Source organism: Phaethon aethereus, assembly GCF_964289735.1.
Source record: "Phaethon aethereus genome assembly, chromosome: 1".
Taxonomy (NCBI): Eukaryota; Metazoa; Chordata; class Aves; order Phaethontiformes; family Phaethontidae; genus Phaethon; species Phaethon aethereus.
This window is the reverse complement of record NC_138575.1, coordinates 68,168,639-68,189,167: the sequence shown is the minus strand read 5'-3', so window position 1 is coordinate 68,189,167 and position 20,529 is coordinate 68,168,639. Positions and strand designations below refer to the sequence as shown.

General features: G+C 48.6%; 1 protein-coding gene across 1 annotated transcript; it reads right to left on the bottom strand.

The window, feature by feature from the left end:
• Window positions 1-46: 46 nt before the first annotated feature.
• Window positions 47-18,628, bottom strand: DDX11 (DEAD/H-box helicase 11; the record flags this gene model as incomplete). Its single annotated transcript, XM_081997172.1, has 26 exons — window positions 18,497-18,628; window positions 18,045-18,263; window positions 17,592-17,678; window positions 15,929-16,086; window positions 14,758-14,803; window positions 14,110-14,217; window positions 13,458-13,545; window positions 12,786-12,988; window positions 12,065-12,217; window positions 11,914-11,960; window positions 11,056-11,135; window positions 9,719-9,763; window positions 9,521-9,588; window positions 8,943-8,981; window positions 8,357-8,480; window positions 7,736-7,873; window positions 7,144-7,256; window positions 5,834-5,906; window positions 5,381-5,484; window positions 4,454-4,603; window positions 1,973-2,041; window positions 1,693-1,793; window positions 1,188-1,272; window positions 525-600; window positions 190-344; window positions 47-76 (listed from the first exon to the last, which is right to left on the bottom strand). Exons 1-26 carry the CDS (start codon window positions 18,560-18,562, stop codon window positions 47-49), a joined length of 2,625 nt encoding a protein of 874 aa, XP_081853298.1. The 5' UTR covers window positions 18,563-18,628.
• Between the last annotated feature and the right edge of the window lie 1,901 nt (window positions 18,629-20,529).

Genomic DNA, 20,529 nt, shown 5'->3' with positions numbered 1-20,529 from the left:
ACATGTAGCTCACAGAGTTGAGCTACAGCCTGTTCTCTGGTCCATATCACAAAGTGTCCGACTTCCCTCGATGGAACTAGAACACACAAAACCAGATAGTTTATCCCTGGCCTTACTCTAAAGCGAAGGTTTGAGAAAAGTACAGATGAGTACAGTTTTGGTAGCAGTACATAAGATAGCAGTTCTGACCTTTCTTAACTCTGCAAACGCTGATCCAAAGGTGGGTTTCACCTGGGTTCTCTCCCTGATCCACTGCGGCAGCTTGTTAAAGATGGCAGGGCGTGCATATCTGTGGTCCAGGAGTAGGATGCTTGCAAAGTCCGTCTGATGGCGAATGGCTCTGCCTGTACAGAGTGTAAAACCACATTAAAATGGCCCGCTCAAGTGTTTGTTCTCAGGCAAGGAAGCTCATGTTCCCGTCGTCTGTACTTAGACTGATTGGTAACACATCCTTTTTCTCACCCTCTTACTTCAGTGCAGTCACATTTCATATCCCCCAGCCTGTCCAAGGAAGGATAAATTACCTATCGACTGGTTTACTGCCTTCATGCACAGGTTTTCAATCAGCACTCTGCTAGGTGCCTGGCCAGCAGCTCTGGGCTGGAAAGGAAAAATAGGTAAGACTGAACATAAGGCAGATGTAGATCAAACCAGGGAGTCTTAATGACAAAGTGAGGCAAATGCTTTTACCCCTGCAGAGTGAGTGGCTGGCCAAGCAGACCTCAAACTGGGAGTAAGGGGCGGGGACAGAAGAAAGGCTGCAGTCAGAAAACTGGCCCCCTTGAAGGGAGAGCACTCCCTCCCCAGCTGCCCAGGAACAGCGTCTCCAGGGGGCAGCGAGAAAGAACACATGAGCCAAGAGAACTGATCCTGGCAAGCTGCTTCTACCACCCTGCCACCTCTTCTCAGGTGAAGGGACCTTGCTCCCCTTGGAACTCAGTGTTCCCACAGAGCCTCAGTGGTGTTTCCCTCCACCAAGCTTCTTCCCAGTCTTTAGGGCCACTGTACACCCATGGTGTGGAGAAGGCTGTGCTCTTGGTACCACAGAGTCCAGTAAACGAGGGTAAGCTCAAAAAAAAAAAAAAAAAAAAAATCACTGAAGGCAGCCCTGGGACTCGTGTGCTGGGAAGAAAGTTAATGCTAAAAAGCCAAAGTGAAAGAGGCAGAGGTGTAAGGGTCTCTGTTACCATTGTTTTGTCAAGCCAAGTCATTTTTTCCTGGAGCTCTGGAGATTTAATGTTGGGGTAAGGCATTCCCACCATAATCACACACCTGCAAGGGAGGACTGCATTATTCGTAATGTCTCATCCTAAAGCACTTTGCCAATAGCCTGATAAATTAGAGGTCACTGCACCCGTGAAAGACAGCCAGCCCTGAAAACCAAAAGCAGCAATAAAGCACAGCAGTCTGACAAGCACGTTCTGAACAGAAAGCTGCAGAGGGATTTAGGGTGCCAGAACAAGGGATTATCTAATCTAGCACAGCAAGCCTAATTGCATTACTCACATGAAAAGTACTCTGGACAAGCGGGTTTTACACCACCCAGCAGACTTGGTCCTAGTTGGTTTAAGCATCAGCCCAAGCCACATACTCTCCAGGATTTTCTATTTATGCAAGTACTGATGTGTCTACCCTGCTTGCAGTCACTGCACCACAAGCCCAGCACTTGCCTCCCAAGGACCAGCTCCTTACCTTCCCAGGTCATCAGAGAAGTTGATCCCTTCGCTCATTTTGCCTCCAACTACAGAAAGCAGCACGGCTCCTGTCATCTGTCCTCCTGCCTGGCTGCAGCGCTGCAGGAGAGAGACCAACAACTTAAAACCAGAGTAAAGACAACTTCTGTGCTTCAGAAACACTCCCATACCTGGGCTAGAGCCCTCTTTCCTTGTTTAAAGCTGCAATTCCCTCTTTAGCGGTGCTCCCATACGCAGTTGGGATGCCACGCTCCCAGCAGCCTGCCAGCTTAGCTTACCTTTATGCACTTGGCATATTCCACCAGCACCTGCTCCACCTGGTTGGCTTTCTTAGGCTCCTGAAAGATCTGTCACAGGCACAGTGCATCAGTCACAGCAACAGGAAGCAAACAGTTTCAAGAAAGCAAATAATTTTACTCCCATGCCATTAAACAGCACATGGAACTAAGATATGGGAAGGGCAAATTGCCTGAAAAAAAAACAACTTAACCAGTACCCTTCCCCTCCACCCTGGAAAAACACTGCATGCTCACTACGGTGCTTTTCAACTGGGCTCTGAAGGGAGCAGCAGCTGCTCCTGCCCCCTCCAAAGCTCTCTTTCAGCTTTGGCAGACTTGTCTAATTCTGCAAGAAGTTACAAGTCACCTGAGAGCTGAAAGGCAGGAGAGCAATGTGCACCTCTTCCATCTGTGAACAAAGATCCACCGGGGTGAGGGGACCCTCCAGCTGCAAGATCTTGGAGGACAGTGACAGGACCAATCAACTCAAATCGCCTGTTAATTCAAAGTAATAGCTCCCCTTTCCCAGTGAATAAATCAGTTTTTTATGCAAAGCATATGTGAAGTAATATTTCTTTATGTTATTCTAGCATGCCTAATTAGTTACTGAAAGCCCCTTGCAGTTAATTAAGCTGCATTTTGATAGATGCGGCACCTTGGCCTAAATCACAAGTTGTTTTCCTAGTAAGCAGGAGATGCAACATCTGTCTTTTCTGTGACAGTAAAAAACCTACAGGATGTGTTTTCTCTTGGTTAACAAGAAGTACTATCAAATTTCACCAGAGAGAATCAGTCTTTCAGTAGAAAAATAACTGGCAATTACAAATACAAGCCAAGACTATTATATTTATTAAACAGTACCTATTTAATACTCCGATTTAAATTAATTTTCCACGTGTAATTTGTGTATAATCTCAGTGTGATCTCACCACAGCCACCTCAGGAAAGACTTTAACCTTCCTCTGCTAGGATATGATCTCGTGTGTGGGCAGCTGAAAGTCACACTTGCTGCACTTCTACCAAATTGCTTTGCTAACGCATATCCAATTTGCTAGAGACTGCAAAGGCCAAACAAGAACAAATCAGAGATGAAAGGCAGAGCAAGCTGCGTGATTGTGGCACAACGCCTTGGAGGTGCCAGGCAGACCATTGGGACTGTGACACAACGCCCCTGAGAAGCACTGTGAACGATAGCTGTACAAACATTGAGCTGCTGGAGCATGTCCAGAGAAGGGCAGCGAAGCTGGTGGGGATTCTGGAAAACAAGTCTTATGAGGAGCAGCTGAGGGGACTGGGGTTGTTCAGTCTGGAGAAGAGGAGGCGGAGGGGAGACCTTATCACTCTCTGCAACTACCTGGAAGGGGGTTGTAGTGAGGTGGGTGTTGGCCTCTTTTCCCAAGTAACTAGGGATAGAATGAGAGGAAATGGCCTGAAGTTGTGCCAGGGGAGATTGGATATTATAAAAAATTTCTTTACTGAAAGAGTGGTCAGGCATTGGAACAGGCTGCCCAGGGAGGTGGTGGAGTCACCATCGCTGGAGGTGTTCAAAAAACATGTAGACATGGCACTTTGGAACATGGTTTAGTGGGCATGGTGGTGTTGTGTTGACTATCTTAGCGGTCTTTTCCAACCTTAATGATTCTATGATACACATGGAAAAGCTGAAGCATAACGCTTCCACCATAAAAACCTACAGGCAGATCCACATGCCAGAATGCCTGCACCAAGGCTGTGAAATATCTGCAACTGTGCTCTCGTAATCCGTGCAGTTATTTGGCTTTTGGTAAACAGAAGTCGCAGCTATGGTGTATGTGATTATTCCCCACCCCCGGCCCCTGGCACACGACCCAAGACCCCTGCCTCACACCCTAAAACAGTCAGACTGCCTGTCCTTCGATACCCAATCTACAAGTACTTGTGACAGTCATTGCAAAGATTTGATATTTGCAGTGATCCCCCTATTTAATGTTTCTCATCGCTTCAACAGGATTCACCACTGCTAGTCTTTCACTTCTCATCTTTGCACTTCTACCAGAAAAAAACACCATTTGTCCTATGAATTGTAGTCTGGTCCCACTCTGCCTAGCCCTTAGCTGTTCTGGTCTGTGTTCAAGGGACACATGGCTGAGCCTGGGAAAAACAAATTCCCTGTAAGAGCTCAAGCTGAAGAGCCCCCCAGCCACACGGGAACAAACTGCTGGTTATGGAAGGTGAAGATTGTCTCCCCGCCATAGCCACTACACAGACGCTGCACTTAAAAGAATCTATAGCTGCATTTAATCTAATTTAGATCCCAGCTCAGTGATCGGCCACCCGGGAAGTATTATTTATTCATTACTGGAGGGACTAGCTAGATAAACATCCGCTCTGCTGTGCAGAGTATGAGAACAACTTGGCAAGAGAGGCCTGTAATGCATAGATAATTGTTTGATTTTTGAAACGTCCGTTTAAAGTACCAACTTTCCCTGGCTGCACAATTACCTTCTTCTTAGCTGCCAGGCGGGTGAGCAGCCCCGTCTTCTCCCAGTGTGCATACACCTGCTTCTCATATTCGTAGGAGGGGAAGAAGCACACCACCCCCCCTGGGACCATGTTGCACAGGTTGCAAAGGATTCGACCTGTCTCATCCATCTGCAAGAGAGACGAGCATATTGCAGCTGACAGGAGCTCCAGCTAACGCCACTCCAATTTTGTGCTCAATCCCAGGATCACACCTCCCCTGTGACATGCCTTAAGGGAAGAAAAATGTGGGAAATAGTCCAGGTCGAAGAGAGCTCTCTAGGGGAGCTGGGAATCACCAAAAAGCTCTTCACTGCTTGGCCTCTCCTCCTAATCCTGGGTTTCTGTTACTGCTGTGGAGCAGCGTCATTGAGGAAAGAAGGGGTTACGTCCATTGTCCCAGTGGATGGGACCTGTCACACTAGAACAGATGCGGAAAGCTAGCTAGCACATCTGGTGGAGATTCAGCAGGGGCAGAGCAGATCTAGCATCTGGCCTTGGGTGCTTACTGGCCCACCAACGGAAGAGGGAAAAACATGCAGAAACATCTGCTGCTGCCTGTATGGTTTGGGCTGCGCTCTGCCGGGCTGCCATGCTCCACTGTCACTGAGCCCTTCAAACTGTGAAGCGCACTCAGAAATTTCCTGATGTCCATCACACAAATGCAGGATCTCGGTACAGCCACACAGGAGTCGCTAGTACTCCTTATCTCCAATAGCCACCTCAAAACCCCTTTTGCTGCTCCTCTTTCCCAATTACTTGGCAACATACCTGCCCCAAATCCCATGGACTTCCCCTGCCATGGCTTTTGATCAGCCCACTTTAAAACAGAGGGCACACTGTCCTATGAAACATAAGCACATGAAGCAAAAACAAGATACCAAGGAAGGGAACAAAGGAAAGACTGACCATCTGGGGCAGGTCTCTCGTCTGGAAGGTGAACTCCAGCTGCTGGTTGGAAGGACCACTGCAGAGGATTATGGGTAAAATGTTTTCCGGAGGAATCACATGTCCTGGAGACAAAAACGAGTAGCGAGAGCCAACATCACTGCTGCGTGCACAAACCCCACTAGCTGACCCTGCGGGCGGTGAGACACACGCACGTTCACACAGCTAAGCCAAAGCCGCCCAGCGGCTCCGACTCCCATTCCCTGAGCCCCTGGGAAGACAGTATGGCACGGGGCCTGCCGATACTGGCAGAAACCACTGGGGAAGCTCAGGGTGGAAGGGTACCAGCACTCTTTTGCTGCCATGATTTCTAGGAAAGATGCTGTGTTGCTCAGAGTACTGCCAAAACAGCACCAAAGGCAAACTACAACGCTCGGGTCTCGCAGAGACAGATCACGACCCCTCCCCACTCACCACAAGAGAACTCCACGACACGCGCAGGGTCCACACCAGCACAGGACAGCAGCTGCTCTCGGAAGTCAGCCACCTACGAACCGCAAGCCAAAGAGAGGTAAAGCACCAGCGAAAGGCCACCCGCGCCAGCAACACCTTGAGCACGGGGGCCGAGGGAGAGCTGCTCAGCCCCGCCTGGTGGGTTGCTGGCACGGAGGGGACGGGCTCCCTTCCGTGACGAAGGGCACGGGAACGCGGGGCACACCAGCCGGCTGGGAGGCGCGCCGCGGGGCGGGGCGCCCAGGAGGGGGCCTGCTTTCGCCCCGCACGCTCAGCCCGGGCCCGGGGCCGCCGCCCAGCCCGGCCCGCTGACCGCGGCCGCGCCGCGCCTCCGCCGGGCGAGGAGCAGCAGCGCCCCCTGCCGGGGCGGACCTTGATTCGAGCTGGCCCAAGAGGGGCCGGCGGCCTGCGGGGAGGTGCGGGACGACGCCCCTTCCAGTGCCTGTGGTGCTGAGCCTTGCTGTGACCCCCAGGGCAGGTCTCCTGCCTGTGAGCCACACAGCCCCTCTTGGCCCAACACGCCCCAGTTTCAGACTTCCCCAGCCCCAAAAACCCGTTACAAGAACTGCCAAGCACTGCACAGAGCGCAGCTCGGACTGCAACGGCATCCTCTCTCCGAGCTGCAGTCTGAAGGGTTCGAAGTGGGAATGGTGGCCTTCCAAAAAGGAGGTCCTGCACTTCACACACGCTGTCCCTCCTTGCCCTTTGTGCTTGTCGAGACAAATTTCAGGATATTCATGTCCAGAAACAGAATAAATGTAACTAACTGGGACATCTGACACACCCCACTACATCTGTACAACACAAACACGCTGCTCTTAGGCACTAAAGCAACGGGAGGAGGGCAGTAAGCTGAAGAGGTGGATCCTGCCACCATAGCAATACCGAAGTCTTGATTTCTCTGAAAGATCCCCTGTGGGATCCCTGTCCCTTTAGTCAGATAGTTTTACAAGGTCTTCTGACCGCTATCCATGCTGGTTCCAACCTACCATGACCTCAGCCTGTACTGCTTTGAGGACAAGAAAGGCTGACAAAGGCAGTCCTGCCCTTACACCTACAACTTTTTGAATAAACAGGCAGTGTGAAGCCTCATGCAGGGAAACTGTACCAGGGGCATAAAAGAATAGGTAGGAGAGGTCTTTTCTCCGCACATGCCAGGGGAAGTGAGAAGAGCACATCCCAGTGGGGCCAAGCTGCTACCTTCCCATGCCTGCTTGCAGATAACACCAGAGACCTCCCAAGAGCTCAGCATAGCATCCTTAGTCCCTCACCGGCTGCATGGTGCCCCCAGCAATGATTACAGCACGGCATTCTTCCACCACCTTGGCAAAGTGGACAGCTGGATTCAGCAAGAGGAATTTGAGGCTGCTCTGACCAACTGTCCCTGGGAAAAGGAAAGAGACAACATCAGGAACTAGTTGTGACACACGCTCAAGGGTACAAGAAATTCTCCTTCTGGTCCTGGGCACTTTGGCAAGTCCCCACCTCTCAAAACAAGGACTTGCTATTCAACACTTCCAGGAGCAGCAGCAGGTAATGCCAGCCTGGAAGGTACGTTCTGCTTCCTAATCTTCCTGGAGCTCTGGAAGGAGGTGCAATACATCGCAAGACAAAAAAAATCGACATCCAGAGTGGGAGCCAAGCTTTGCAAACCCTGGCCCCAATACCCTTGGTTAAGAATTGCTTTGGGCTCATGGGAGTCCTCACACAGACCAAGCCTGCCAGCCTGCATCATAGACAGCACAGATACGTTTTGGTTGGGCTGCAGGCTCCCCCCAAGGCTCAGGATCTCCTCCCTCACTGCCAATGAAGCGCCCTGCTTGTGACTCACGCCACCTCTCCCCAGCTCACCCTTTCCAGTACCTTGCCTGTTGAGAATGACTCGGCCATCTGGGTTTGCATTCGTGAGGGCCGAGAGAAATCCTTCAATCTGCATCAGTGGAGAAACAGTTCGGAGCTGGTCGTTCTCAGCCTCCACAACAGGGCTCTGGGGAGTACCTGCTGGCCAGAAGAGAAGAGGCAGGCAACTTAGGCCACATTTCTGAAGACAGGGACTAAACAGAAAATATGAATGGTCCTTTTCTACAGGAACATGATATCTGGTCTACATATGCAGGCAGAGAACAAAGACTCAATAAAGGAGAGAACGCAAATTCTGTCTCTTTGCGGGGGGCGCGCAGATCTGGCCTTTGTAGCTGGCAGCACTAAAAGAGCTACCCATGGTAGGTCAGGTTCCAGAGCCAGCAGGCCAAAGCTCGAGTGCATGCAGCGTAAACACGGAATTGTATCATTCAGCTCGGAAGGGACCTCAGGAGATCTTCTAATCATATGTATAGTTGCCTAGGTCATCTAGTCATATATATTAAAAAACACCTGCACAGGACAGCTTCAAATCTGCCTCCCTTCTTTCCTCATGCAGACAGATGCAAGTTCCACATCCTCATTTTGTCCGCAGATGCACAAGTGGAAGATGTCTGAACTCACCCTCTTTATCAGCTCCCTGCTGGAGGGTCAGAAGAAAGTTCTGCAAACCAGCCAACTTCTGATTCTCCTTGCTAGTCTTCACAGCTGTGGCAGGGCCTCCGTATCGCTCCACAAACCCAAAAAGCTGCCAAGCAAAAGCCAGAAAGACTAAAAATACGAACAGCAGGAATCAGACAAGATAAAAAGAAGTTTGCTGGCCTGCCACAGCTAAAGTTCCTTGGTAAGTGTTTACAGACAAGCCCAATCAGAATCCATCAGCACACCTCAGGGCTCCCATTGCTTTCTTCCACCCACTGAAACAAAACCAAGTCTCTGATATTTGTTCCTCAGGTGCAGTGCAGCCTACAAGGTGGGCAGGTTTGAGGCCAAGCAGCACAGAATTAGCACCCACTGCAATACCATGGTACACCATGTTTTCTTTGCCATATAAGCAAAAGGTAACCTGCCCATACAGTGCTTTTTGCAGGAACCATTTTGTTTGCAGAGCAGGGTGGAGAAGTTGGGCTCCCACCCCAGTTGCTGCATCTTCCACTTCAAACTCAATGTGTGAAACAGTATTTGAACCATAAAGTCACGTGGACACTACCTTCCTACTGATGAGGCTCTTCTCACAGTAATGCTGAACCTGTTGGAGGAAGACAGAAAAGTGAACTGGCATTCGGCATCCTTTCTCCCATCCTGCTGCCCTTGATCCCTGTCCAGCAGGGATATGACTTGCTGTTCTTGCTGTGCCCTTGGGGAGGGGTGCATAGGTCTTTGTGAGCATTCCCCCAGACAACATTTTATTACAAAAAGCATCGCTTCCAGAGCGGAAACACCCTGTGATAAGGGAGGCTCGAGGGATGGGTTAGGTTACTGGAGTAGTATAGTTTCTTCACCCTCAACTCTTAGAGTTTTGCTTTGCCTATAAACAGCACCTCTACACTTGTAGATGTTTAATTGCTTGCTTCCCCCTACCCCAAGATCACCCATCCAGCTTTAATGGACTGTTATCCACACAGCAGCAGAAGAGATCTATACATCAGGGAATTGAGGAGAATCTGCCAGAAAGCAGACTCTGCAGTGTGGGCCCTGGCTTTACTTCCAGCTCTCACACATGCTTCCTGATAACCTCGAACACGTGACCACCACCTGTGCCTTAGCAGATGACAACATTTGCATTACCTTGAAGAGGTTGATATTGTCAATCTGGCTCTGAAATAGAAAGTCATTGATGGATTTTAGCACTGTCCCTGAAAGAAGAGGGGGGAAAGGAGGGGGAAAAAAAAAAAAAAATTAGCTGCTGGGCCTGCAGCCCCTTACTGCCCACACCCATGTCCCTGACTGATGGCTGCAGAACCCAAGTGTTCACTCCAGTCTTACCCGTTTGGGAAACTGCCTGACAGCTAGGATTTTGGTTCACATTACCTGTAAAACACAAAACTAATTCAGGGAAGGCTTACAACGGGTCTGTCTTAAAATTAAGCAAGAGACTAACAACTGAGCTGAAAAGGATACCACACCAGGACAAAACCCAAGAAATAACTATACATCTGCAAAATGTAGCTACATAGACAAAACACCAGCTCCTGCTCAGTTTTAATTTCCCTTGTAGGGTAGGCCTACATTCTAGGACAATTGTGCTGCTGCATCCTAAGAAACACCTACATTCCTTCTGTAGCAGGAGGCAGCAGGTAGGGTGGGTACATACAAATGCTCACACACGATGTAGTTGTCATGCTGCAAAGATGAAGGGACAGGGACTGCAGTGCATCCCTCACCCCTCCCCAGTGCAGCAGCAGGGAGCTGGGAGGCGCATAGGCTGGCAGGTGATTGGGAAGAAGAGAAAACCTGAGGATAGCTCCAGACCCCGACAGCCAGAACAGGATTAATTGCTGCCACTCACTGTGTTTTATGTCCTAGTGTTTAACACCCACCTCACATCTCAATTCTGTAGCCTCAATCACGAAGCTGTGCACAGGCTGCATTTTCTAATGAAAACACTTAACTAAGTGTGGGGAAGAGACAGGTGGCAGGAACAGAGAGGGAAGAGAAGTATACGTCTGAGAGAAGGGCAGAAAGCACCACCAGCCCCCTGCCCCAAAGAGCTGCATTTGCCCTGGGTAAGGAGATAGTTCTTTATGAACTTATGACAGGCTCTCCTCAAGGCACACTGAGGTCTCACAAACAAATCATTAGAGCAAAGGAGCCCTGCAGATGCCAGTGGATTTAAAAATCACAGCAAAGTAGTATTTTTTCACAAAGGAAAGGCACCACCCAAAAAAGATTCATTCTACAAAGGCACGCCTAACAGGTAGAGGCTGTACCACCAGGTGACCCAAGAGATTTATTCTGTGCAGCGCTCGTGCCGTCCTGATCACTGTCACACATCTGCTGTGTTCCTCACTTAGCACCATACCTCACTCCCACTCAAATCAGATCTGAAAACCACACACAGAGAGAGGGAAATTGCCTCTACCAACTTACGACGTCATCTGCTGCTCCTCAGCTAATCGAAGAGAGGGGTTCAGGCAGACCCCAGCTGACACCCCAGTGTTACAAAACAGCCTGAGAAATAAAATTACTGGCATCTGAACTTATGTATATGAGCAACACTTCTCCACAGTCTCTGCAGAAAGGGAAGGGGAACAGTGCCCTGAGGAAGCACGAACTAGCCCAGAGTCTATCAGCACCCGTGGAGATCAAATAGGTTTGCTTACCTCCCAGCATGGTCACAAACTGCTCCAGCAAATACAGGATCTGCTTAATGTACATCAAGTTCTTTGCCTTCAAACGTTTCCTATGAAAAATGAGACAGGTATTAGGCTCCAGGACATCTCCAGGGACTAAGTCACAGCAGCTGAGCTGCAGAGACAAGTACTCGAACTCCTCTTCGCTTTGGGGAGACCAGAACCAAGAACAATTTCTCCCGGGCTTTCTCTCCCTATTTGTGACAGGGCATAGACCCCTGGATATCCTGCCCAAGGTCACCCCAGAGCACCCACCTGCTCCTGCTATCGCCTTTCTCCTCACACATTAATTACAGTTTGTTTATTACAATGGCAGTGGCACCTCAAGTCCCTGTTGCAATAACCCTCCACAAATTCAAAGTTATTAGCATTGAGCACAATAATCAACCACTGCAGGGATGACAAGATTTGGCCAGAGCCAAAAACCACATATAGCTTCCTCCTCCTCAGAGCTTACAGCCTCTGCCATAATGCCAGTCAGCACATGAAAGACTAAGGTCCAGGAGAGACATGAAAGACTAAATCTTTTGAAACTGCATCACAAAGCATGAGCAATTAGAGGGAAATATTGGGAAAGGAACTGAGAGTATAAGGGAAAGCCAGAATCCTCAGGGTATCCCCCTTCTCACTGCTTAATACCAGTCCCAGGAGCCTGACTTAGACGGATTCTAGACAGAGATAATGAAGCAAGTGGCTTTTCATCTGCAGAAGTATTAATGCAAGTAACTTTCCACCAGGGAAAAGCAAGAAAGACCCTGCAGACATGAGAGAAGCCATAGCATCCACACTGCTTGCCGATGTTGTGCTATTTTCCTCCGAGATCCTCACCTGTATCGCTCCATGTACTGCGACAGCTGGGAGTGGGCACAGCACAGCTACACAAATGAAAAAATGCAGCTGTTATTACGATGGAGTCAAGAAAGGGCGGTCTGCTAGATGCAGAGCTCACTCATCATTAAGAGGCCAGGCTATGACTCACCTGAGAGCCACTGACCTCCACACTATGGATACAGGTGATGGTGTCTATGAGGTTGTGAGCCTCATCAATGATTACGACCTGGTCCTTCAGCTTGATCCCTGCAGCGCTCCTGGTAGGTTCATGTAAAAGCATCTGATAGGGCAGCACCACCAGCTACAGGAGAAGCACACACTGCTCTGATTCTAGTTCTCATCCTTACAAACTTAGGGTAACTCCCCAGCCACTCATTAAAGGCCCATATCAGAATTCAGTCAAGTTATTTACCCTTACTATAGGACAGGTAGGAGGAAAGACAGGAGCATGTGCTTGAGAGGGGTACTGGGATGTAAGCTGAAGAGAAATTATTATGCTATAACTGCCTATCAGCTCAGGTTACCTTCCAAATCTCCTTTGAAGCACTGAAAGCATGTCTTCTGATTGAGAGCCAAGCAAGGAAGAAGAACAGTGGCAAGAGCTAAGATCACACCCATGTGTCAGTATTGCCTCAGAGTTATTGAGCCTTTCAAGTATTTCAGAATGCTGAGACATACTCGCAGCCTCCCTATTAATTTCAAGTGGGTATTCTTAGTTTCCTCTGCTTTCTCAGCAAAACTACAGTGGAGAGAAATACAGCCTATTTACAAACTCCCACAATATTGAGTAAGAGTACTGGAGGAAGCAGCCAGCTGGTTTATTCTTAGAGGCCCTGGCATTAATTCCACTAAAAGTGTGTACACCTTACCTGAGCAGCAGGAATGGCATATCGACTCCCATAATATGGGCAGGCTTTGGTCTCCCTTCCCAAAGCCACCAACTGCTCAATATCCTTCACTTCCACTAGAACTTCATCACGGAGAAACTGCATTTGCTCATAGGAATAAAATGGGCACACGGTGCGACTCACACGTCTCTTCTTCCCTTCCATCTCTTCATCACTCTTCTTGTCTAACAGCAGAAATCAAAAGAAAGCTATAAGCAACACACAATAGCCTAAAACAATCACATTGCAGAACTTCTTGGATTTCAAAGCAGGCTTTGTCATGTGTGTTTTTGACCTATCATCTAATTATTCAGGAGTAACATTTCCATCTCCACAGTGGACACTATTCTTGCCAGTTAGATTTAGCCACGTGTCATTTTCCAACATTTCTAGTACTGAGTTACAAAGACAAGCATCCTTCGTTGCAGAAGTCCCGACCGACTTACGACACTCAGAAAACACACACAGATCTCACCATCCTAGCCTGGAGGTCAAGAAAAGTAAAAGTGATGAGGATCTGTATTCTGCTCCTCCAATCTGCACTTTTCAAGCTCCTACCACTCTCTTGCTAGAACTGATTGGCAGTGCGCACTGTCTCCAGACTCTCATACCAGCTTCATCAGCGATTGCTCCCCAGGCTGGAAGTGATCCTACCATGTTTGTTCTTTTGCATCTCCATGCAGCGGTCATTGATGAGCTGGAGAGCCCCCAAGCGTCGCACCTCCTCATTCACACACAGGTTCTTGGACATGGAAAGAGAGGAAGCGGTAGGGGCTCATTAGGCACCGAGTGCCCCATGTGTACCCTTTGCTGTAAAATAAAAGATTTCTTTAAAGCAATCTCAGGCCAGATTCTGAAATGGAAAAGTCTGTTGGTCAGACGCTGTGCATACTAACTCATACAAATATGCTCAAAACCCATAAAAACTTGGCATAGAGGAAAAAATGAGATAAAGTTGTACTGAGATGGCTCACTGCTACACAGCAGCTTCCAAGAAATGCTGCCAGAAGTAACACTAAGAGGAGCGCCTTCCCAGTGACTCGGGCATCTGTAATATTCCACATCTGAAAAGGTAAACCAGATTTTTGCACTTCCATCAAAGATTAAATGGCCAAAACACAGCTCACAGAAAAGCGTCCATCACACAGATCTGTGTCACGACCCATGACTGCTTTAGTTTTTCAATGGGAGATTCAGTTAATCCCCGAAGATGCCTTCTGTGGTGTCACATCCACACACCTCCTCGCAAAGTCTCTCACATTAAGTTAACAGGTGCTCTGGGTGCCTTGTGAACAATACCACATACCTGCCTGGATCCCAAGGAGACCAGACGTGTGTCTTTGCCAAAAGGACTTTTTTGCACCTCACGCACAAACTGAGATAGCTGGGAGTGAGTGCGGCTGCAGTAGTAAATCTACAATGAGGAAGAACAAAGGGAAGACAAGAACAACATGGAAGCCAATCCCCTACCTACAACCAGTCCTTCAAGGAAGCAGTCAAGCACCTCAACAAGGTTAATCTTTCTCAAGCCTTCAAAAACACAAGGGAAGGCACATGTTTGAGTGTCACCTTACAACTGTTGAGGCCAACAGCCTTATCTTTTGTTTTCTCCTATGCATTTGCCATTGTTTCCATTTAATTTTCCAAGGTCCCTATAAAAACAGGTACTCACCATTGGAGAGTTATAAAAAAAACCTCTTTCTTGCAGCGTGCTGTAGCCACAGCAAAAATTCAGCAGTGATAGCAGCGCAAGCTGCTTAGGCAGTCAGTGTAGTCCAGAAGGAGACGAGCACGGCAGAACTGGTTGCTATTATCAACAAATCTGGCAGTTCTTGGGTCCTAGTTCCTAAATCCTTCTGTACCACATGACTCTGGGAAGGGTGCAAGGAAGCCTTCATTCAGCTCACTCCTACACTGTTCTATGAGGTGTCACTATTTACTTTCCTCATCTCACCTTAGTCACATGCTCCTCTTCCAAATCATCATCATCTTCCTCCAGCCTAGGAAAAGAAAAAGCCCAAGCAGCTTCCTTTCAGCGGATCACTGAGAGTTAGAATCAAATGATGCTCTACCACAACAGAAAGGTCTCAAAAGAAATGGTATTGTCAGCTCAAGAAGAGCCTCAGATCTTAACTCAGGAGGTAAAAGAAAAATCGACTTTTTAAGAATAGTGTAAGGGTGCACAATCAAGTCAAGTCTTGCTCTTTAAAAGAAAAATGTCTATAGGGACATATCTTCAGCAACTTCAAGAAAATTTTTTTTCTTTTAAATCTGGGGCTTCTAAGCCCTGGGCATGAGCTAATCAGTGCTATACTATTCTTTGGTGAGCTTATTTATTTATTTTTGTAAAACTTTCCCTTTAGAGACAATTTACCACCCTCAAGCTATTGCATAAAGAAAAGCTTCAGGAACATATTTATCTGCCATAGAGTTCCTCAAAGGCAACAGCAGTTTAATGTTTGATAGACTCCATATAAACGGAATAGTTAAGTGTTTTGCAATTTTTAAGGCAGGAGGATCAGTCTAGCTACTAATTAGTAAATTTGTACTTTAAATGTGTTTGAATTTTCATGCTGAAGTATGGCTTCTGGCTTTCTGCATAAAGCAAATGCATGGGAGAGAAAAGCATGCACAGGGTTTTCATGGTGAAGCTCAGTCTTTAGAAATGTGAACATCTCTCCCTTTAGAGTATCAAGGGATGCCAGTGCTAATCTGCAGTACTGATAGCTTCCTCTGATGCCCTGAGTTCCACTTTACTTTTCTAATGCGAGGAACTTGAGATCAAGTCATTCACTCAGCATCCAGAGGCATTCCTTGGGAAATCAGGCATGGATGAAGGCAGGACATCACCACACATTTTAAGAAAGATGCATTTTCTCAGAAAACACTTCAGGTCACTCTGATCAACCTAACAAAAGCTTAAAAAACAAAACAAAATAAAATCCCCACAAAATCACCAAATCAACCAAACCAACCCCCAGAACAAGCACTAGTTTACACAGCTTGAATGGGGGAGAAACTCCAGATCTGTACAATCACAGCTGAAATCTCTTTAATCAAGGCAAGCCAAAAATGGTACAGAAAACATTTCCTTGGCACGGAACCCCGTCAGTCCCTGTCCTTACCCAGATACCGCTTTCTTTTCTTCATCACTCTCATATTCAGCAAGAATCAGCTCCTCCTCGTTGTGATCCAGCTGCTCTAGAACATCCACTCCACCTCCCTCTGAAAGAACCTCCTTGCTGAGCTGAAGAAGGCGCTTTGTCTCATCCTCCTCAGATCTCTGAAAGGAAGGCATGATCACAGTATTTCCCATACAGAAAGAGAGGTAGCACGTGCGTGGCTTTATGCCATGGACAGGTCTGAAGACAGCACAGTCCCTCACCCGTAACACAGGGAATGGCTTGCTGAGGAAACCTCCAGGCAGGACAAGCAAAGGCGCCAAGGGTGTCTGAAGCTGTTTTCAGCCCCACAGAATGAAGCTGTTAGCAACTACCAAAGGCTTGCCCACACAGACATATATGAAAGGGGAAACAAGAACCTCCTATGCAAAAGGCCCACTGAACTAACAGAACCTGAAATGACAACATTCATGTAATCCAGTATTAGTTGCTTAAAGTGGCCCATAAAAGACATCTGCCTGAGAAAAAAGTATGCAAATAAACCCAACCAAACAAACATATAAGGACATAATCAAACACTCTGTCCACACTTAACTCAAAGCCAGGATAAACTCAGCACCTGTTCTAGCATGCAGAGCACAAGGCTTCTCTTGCTGTTTTTCCTCCAGTTATGTGGTTTTTATTCTAACACAGGTCTACCCCTCTACAAAAATTCCATTAAACTGTTGAAGAATAGTTTTCTGATTAACTTTGTGTTCTGATAAAGACGACTTTGTTTTTTCAATCCGAAAACAGTATCTTCCAACTTCAGTGAGTGTTCTTTTGCCACAGCACTACGAAGAAGTGCAGTTAGTGAACACTACAGAAGAAATGACTCAGTTGCTTTTCCAAATCTCTTATAATATTTCTCTCGCTTTCTTGCTTTTTATCATGCTTCTCATTTCACATGCTTTTCATTCTCTTAAGAGAGACAAAAGTTCCTTGTTCCACTTCGTTTTTTATTTGCCTTCACCTCTGAACCTTTGCTATTCCTGCCATACCCTTTTGCCAGGAGTTGACCAAAACATAACACTGCCCTTGAGATGAAGCACACTAGAAACTAATAGCCCAGCAGCCTAATAAGTCTGCCTATTTGGGGACCTGAAGTGGGTATTTCTGGGAAGTTTGACTCATACCATCAAAAAGCTCTTAGAGTCAAGTGTACTGAAGCCAGTTCACCCATCTAAATGGCCATAAAATATATCTATGGACTTTTTAGGTGTAGAAAAGAGACATTTCTGAACAATACAATCATGTTTTCTACGAAAATAAACAAATACAATTTTCCCTAGTGGTGAGCAAAGTACAACCAAAGCCTGACCTGGCTTTTTTGGAGGGGCCTTCTGTTCTCACGATCTTAAATTTAATTTCAGTGCTACAGGTATTATTCCAGAGGTACAGTGTTCACACCTGCCCACAAACCAGAGTGTTTAAAAAAAAAAATTAAGCCGAGTATTAAAGCTTTTAAAACCAAAGCAGAAGGCCAGAAGGCCATCAGAACACACACCCTTTCTATCTACACACAGATGGGTTGGAAAATTCGGAGCGAAGTCACAGATATGAGCAAGTATGACCAACACTCAAGGTAACCAAAACAGAAAGTTCTAATCTCTGCGGGATAATTCACCTTTCTCTTTGCTGCGTATTTTAACTGCACATTACGGCGAATTTTCTCAAGACGATCTTCTCGCTTTTTTCTCCTGATCTTCTCTTCCTAAAATAAAGGGAGAGTGAAGGAAGGGTGAAGTGTATTTAGTCCCAAACCTTGGGTATAATTACTTTCCTATTCTCTGGTTATAGAAAAAAAAATTAACTCTGAAAAAAAAGTGTCAGCACGCAGTCCCTTTCTCCTGGAGCGCATGCTTATTATACGTTACTGTGTTCAGAGTCATATAGTTTCCTACCTTATGCAACCCGTGTGGCAATGCCTCACCCCTCATAACGGGTGTTATGCACAACAAAGTCCTGCACAAGACAAGTTTGCCTCGCGTGTTCTTCCCGTCTTCACCCAGGCTACCAGCCTCTCCCACCCTCACCCCTCGTTATTTTACCCATCCTCTACATAGGAGCATTTCTCAACCTGCAGCCTGTCCACCGCGTCCCGCTCTTCTTTCTTCCGCACGTATGCCGTAACCCAATCCGGTTCCCCAGCGGTGTCTCCGCTACCCGAAGCCAGCTCCTGCTTCCCCTCTCGTCCGCTCTCCTCGGGAGCCAGAAGTCGCGCCTCCTCCTCCTGCTTTTTCTCCTCAAAGTCCCGGAGCCAGGAGAGGGCCCCGCAGATAAGACTCAGGGATTTTCCCTGCCACGGACAAGAGACGAGGCGAGGCGGCTCCGCTGGCCGGAGCGCGGCTGTCACACGGCGCTGCCCCCGCCCCAGGCAAGGCCCAACCGGCGACGGTCCCTTCGGAGCAGGATCATGCCCGGCCCCGGCCCCCTTCCCCGGGTACCGCCCTCCCTCCCCGCCCAGAGGGGCCTCCGTCCCAACCCTCCCGGGTGGCGGCTCCCCGCCGCCGTCCCGCCCCGCTGGCTCACCGTGCCCGTGGGGCTCTCGAAGATCCCGACCCGGCCGGCCTCCAGCGCGGCGTACAGCGCCGCCATGAACCGCTCCTGGATGAGGTAGGGCGTGTAAGGGAACGGGAACCGGCCCTCCGCGGGGCCTGACGCCGCGCCGCCCGCCGCCTGCGGACACACAGACGCCGCCGCCCCGCTTTCCATCCCGCCGCTGCCCCGCTTCGAACCGAGCGCCGGAGACAGCCCGCCCCCTTCCCGTGACGCTCCGGTGACAGCCGGAAGGCCCGCCCCTGCCGCCGGCCCGGCTGGGCGGCGGGCCCGGGCCTGACGGGCCGGGCGCTGAGCAGTGCGGGCGCCGCTTGCGCGGGCCGAGCGTGCCCCCCCGGCCCCCGCCGGGCCGTGACTCCCGCCGGCGTGACAGGTGGGGAAACGCGGCTCTTCTGCCTCACGGCCCCGTCGGCCCCGCGCTGTGAGGGAAGGGCGAGCCTCGCCGCGGCGGCCGCCGTCCCTCCTCCCCGTCCCCGCCACACCGGGGTCGGCGTGGGGCTGGCCCTTCTTACGCCCCCGTCATAACGCAAGAACAGAAAACTGGATCATAGAGAGAAAGAAGGGTTTTATTTGGGATGGAACCACACAGCTTGTGATAAAACATAGCAATAGAGAGGAGGTTTATGTAATACACAGTCATTAGCGTGGCCATAAATGCAAATACAGTAATTCCTAACTGTTAACGCTGAACTTTACATGTTAATACTTTACAAACAGTAGTGAGATAAAGAAGACTATCATAAAAAGCACTACAAAATTGCAAACAGTCTCTGGACCACCCGTAGGAATGCATCATGTACCAGTTCAGATGGTATGTCTGGGGAGGGGGGAGAATATTTTTTTTTGGTTAAGTAAGGTAAGGTAAGGCCACATTTTTACCCATGTTTTGTTGATGTCCCAAGTTGGAAGGTATTTTAAACCAGCAAGGACAAATTTGGGAGAAACTGCCACAGACATGGCAGCATTCCAATGGGAAATACGTGCGCATCCATGTTTTCTGGGAACAGCCACAACAGTTTTGCGTTACTCGGCTATTGCATCACTCGGGCTTTGCATGCGAAGGGAGCAATTCTTTGTCCCACGTAAGATTTGGAAAAGAGGAAGACAAGACAAATAGATTGAAGGTCAGCTCCGAAGTCTTAGACTCAAAAGATGTGGAAGCATCTTGTCAAACGCTGGGTAAAGTTACTACACTTGTGAAAAATAAGGGAAGGTAATAAAAAGAGAGTTCCTAAGACTACTACAGTGTCTAACAAGCCAAAGTTTTGAGTCAGAACCAGCCTGGAACTTTTTATTTTGATCTTTGCTTTAGTTGTAAAGAGCATTTTAAAAGCCTGATTCTCCCTGTTATCCTACTGCATATTCACAGTCCCCGATTTACCCAGAAACTAGTGCCCGTTCCTCAGGCTCTCAGCACTCTTCCTACACCACCAGCGCTCGGCTCTGAGGACTAACTCCCTGCCTCCAGACCTCCTCATGGTTTTTGTGCTGCTGGGGTTAAGCACCCAGCCCTGACACCAGAGTTACCGTGTCTCCAGTCAGTCTCTTCCACTGTGGTTCTCATCACCCACCTTTTTCAGGTACCTCCAAACACTGCTTTTGTTTCCTGCTCCGACCATCCGCGCCAGCCCTATGGCAGAAGAGAGCGGGAAGTGAGCATTCTCCTACCCACCGTACATTTATAAGGTTTCTTTGCTGCATGGATTTTCAAATGCACTTTAAGCGTCGAGCTTTTCCGGAAGTTTTTCCCACACTCGCCACACTGGTAGGGCTTGGCTCCTGCATGGATCCTCAGGTGGGCACCAAGGGCCGAGCTGTGCCTGAACGTTTTTCCACACTCCTCGCACTTGTAGGGTCTCTCCCCGCGATGGATCCTCAGGTGCACATTGAGAGCCGAGCTCCGACGGAAGCTGTCCCCGCACTCCACACAGATGTAGGGCCGTTCCTCGGCATGTGTGGTCTGGTGCTTGGCCAGAGTGGAGCGGTCGCTGCATCTCCGGCCGCAC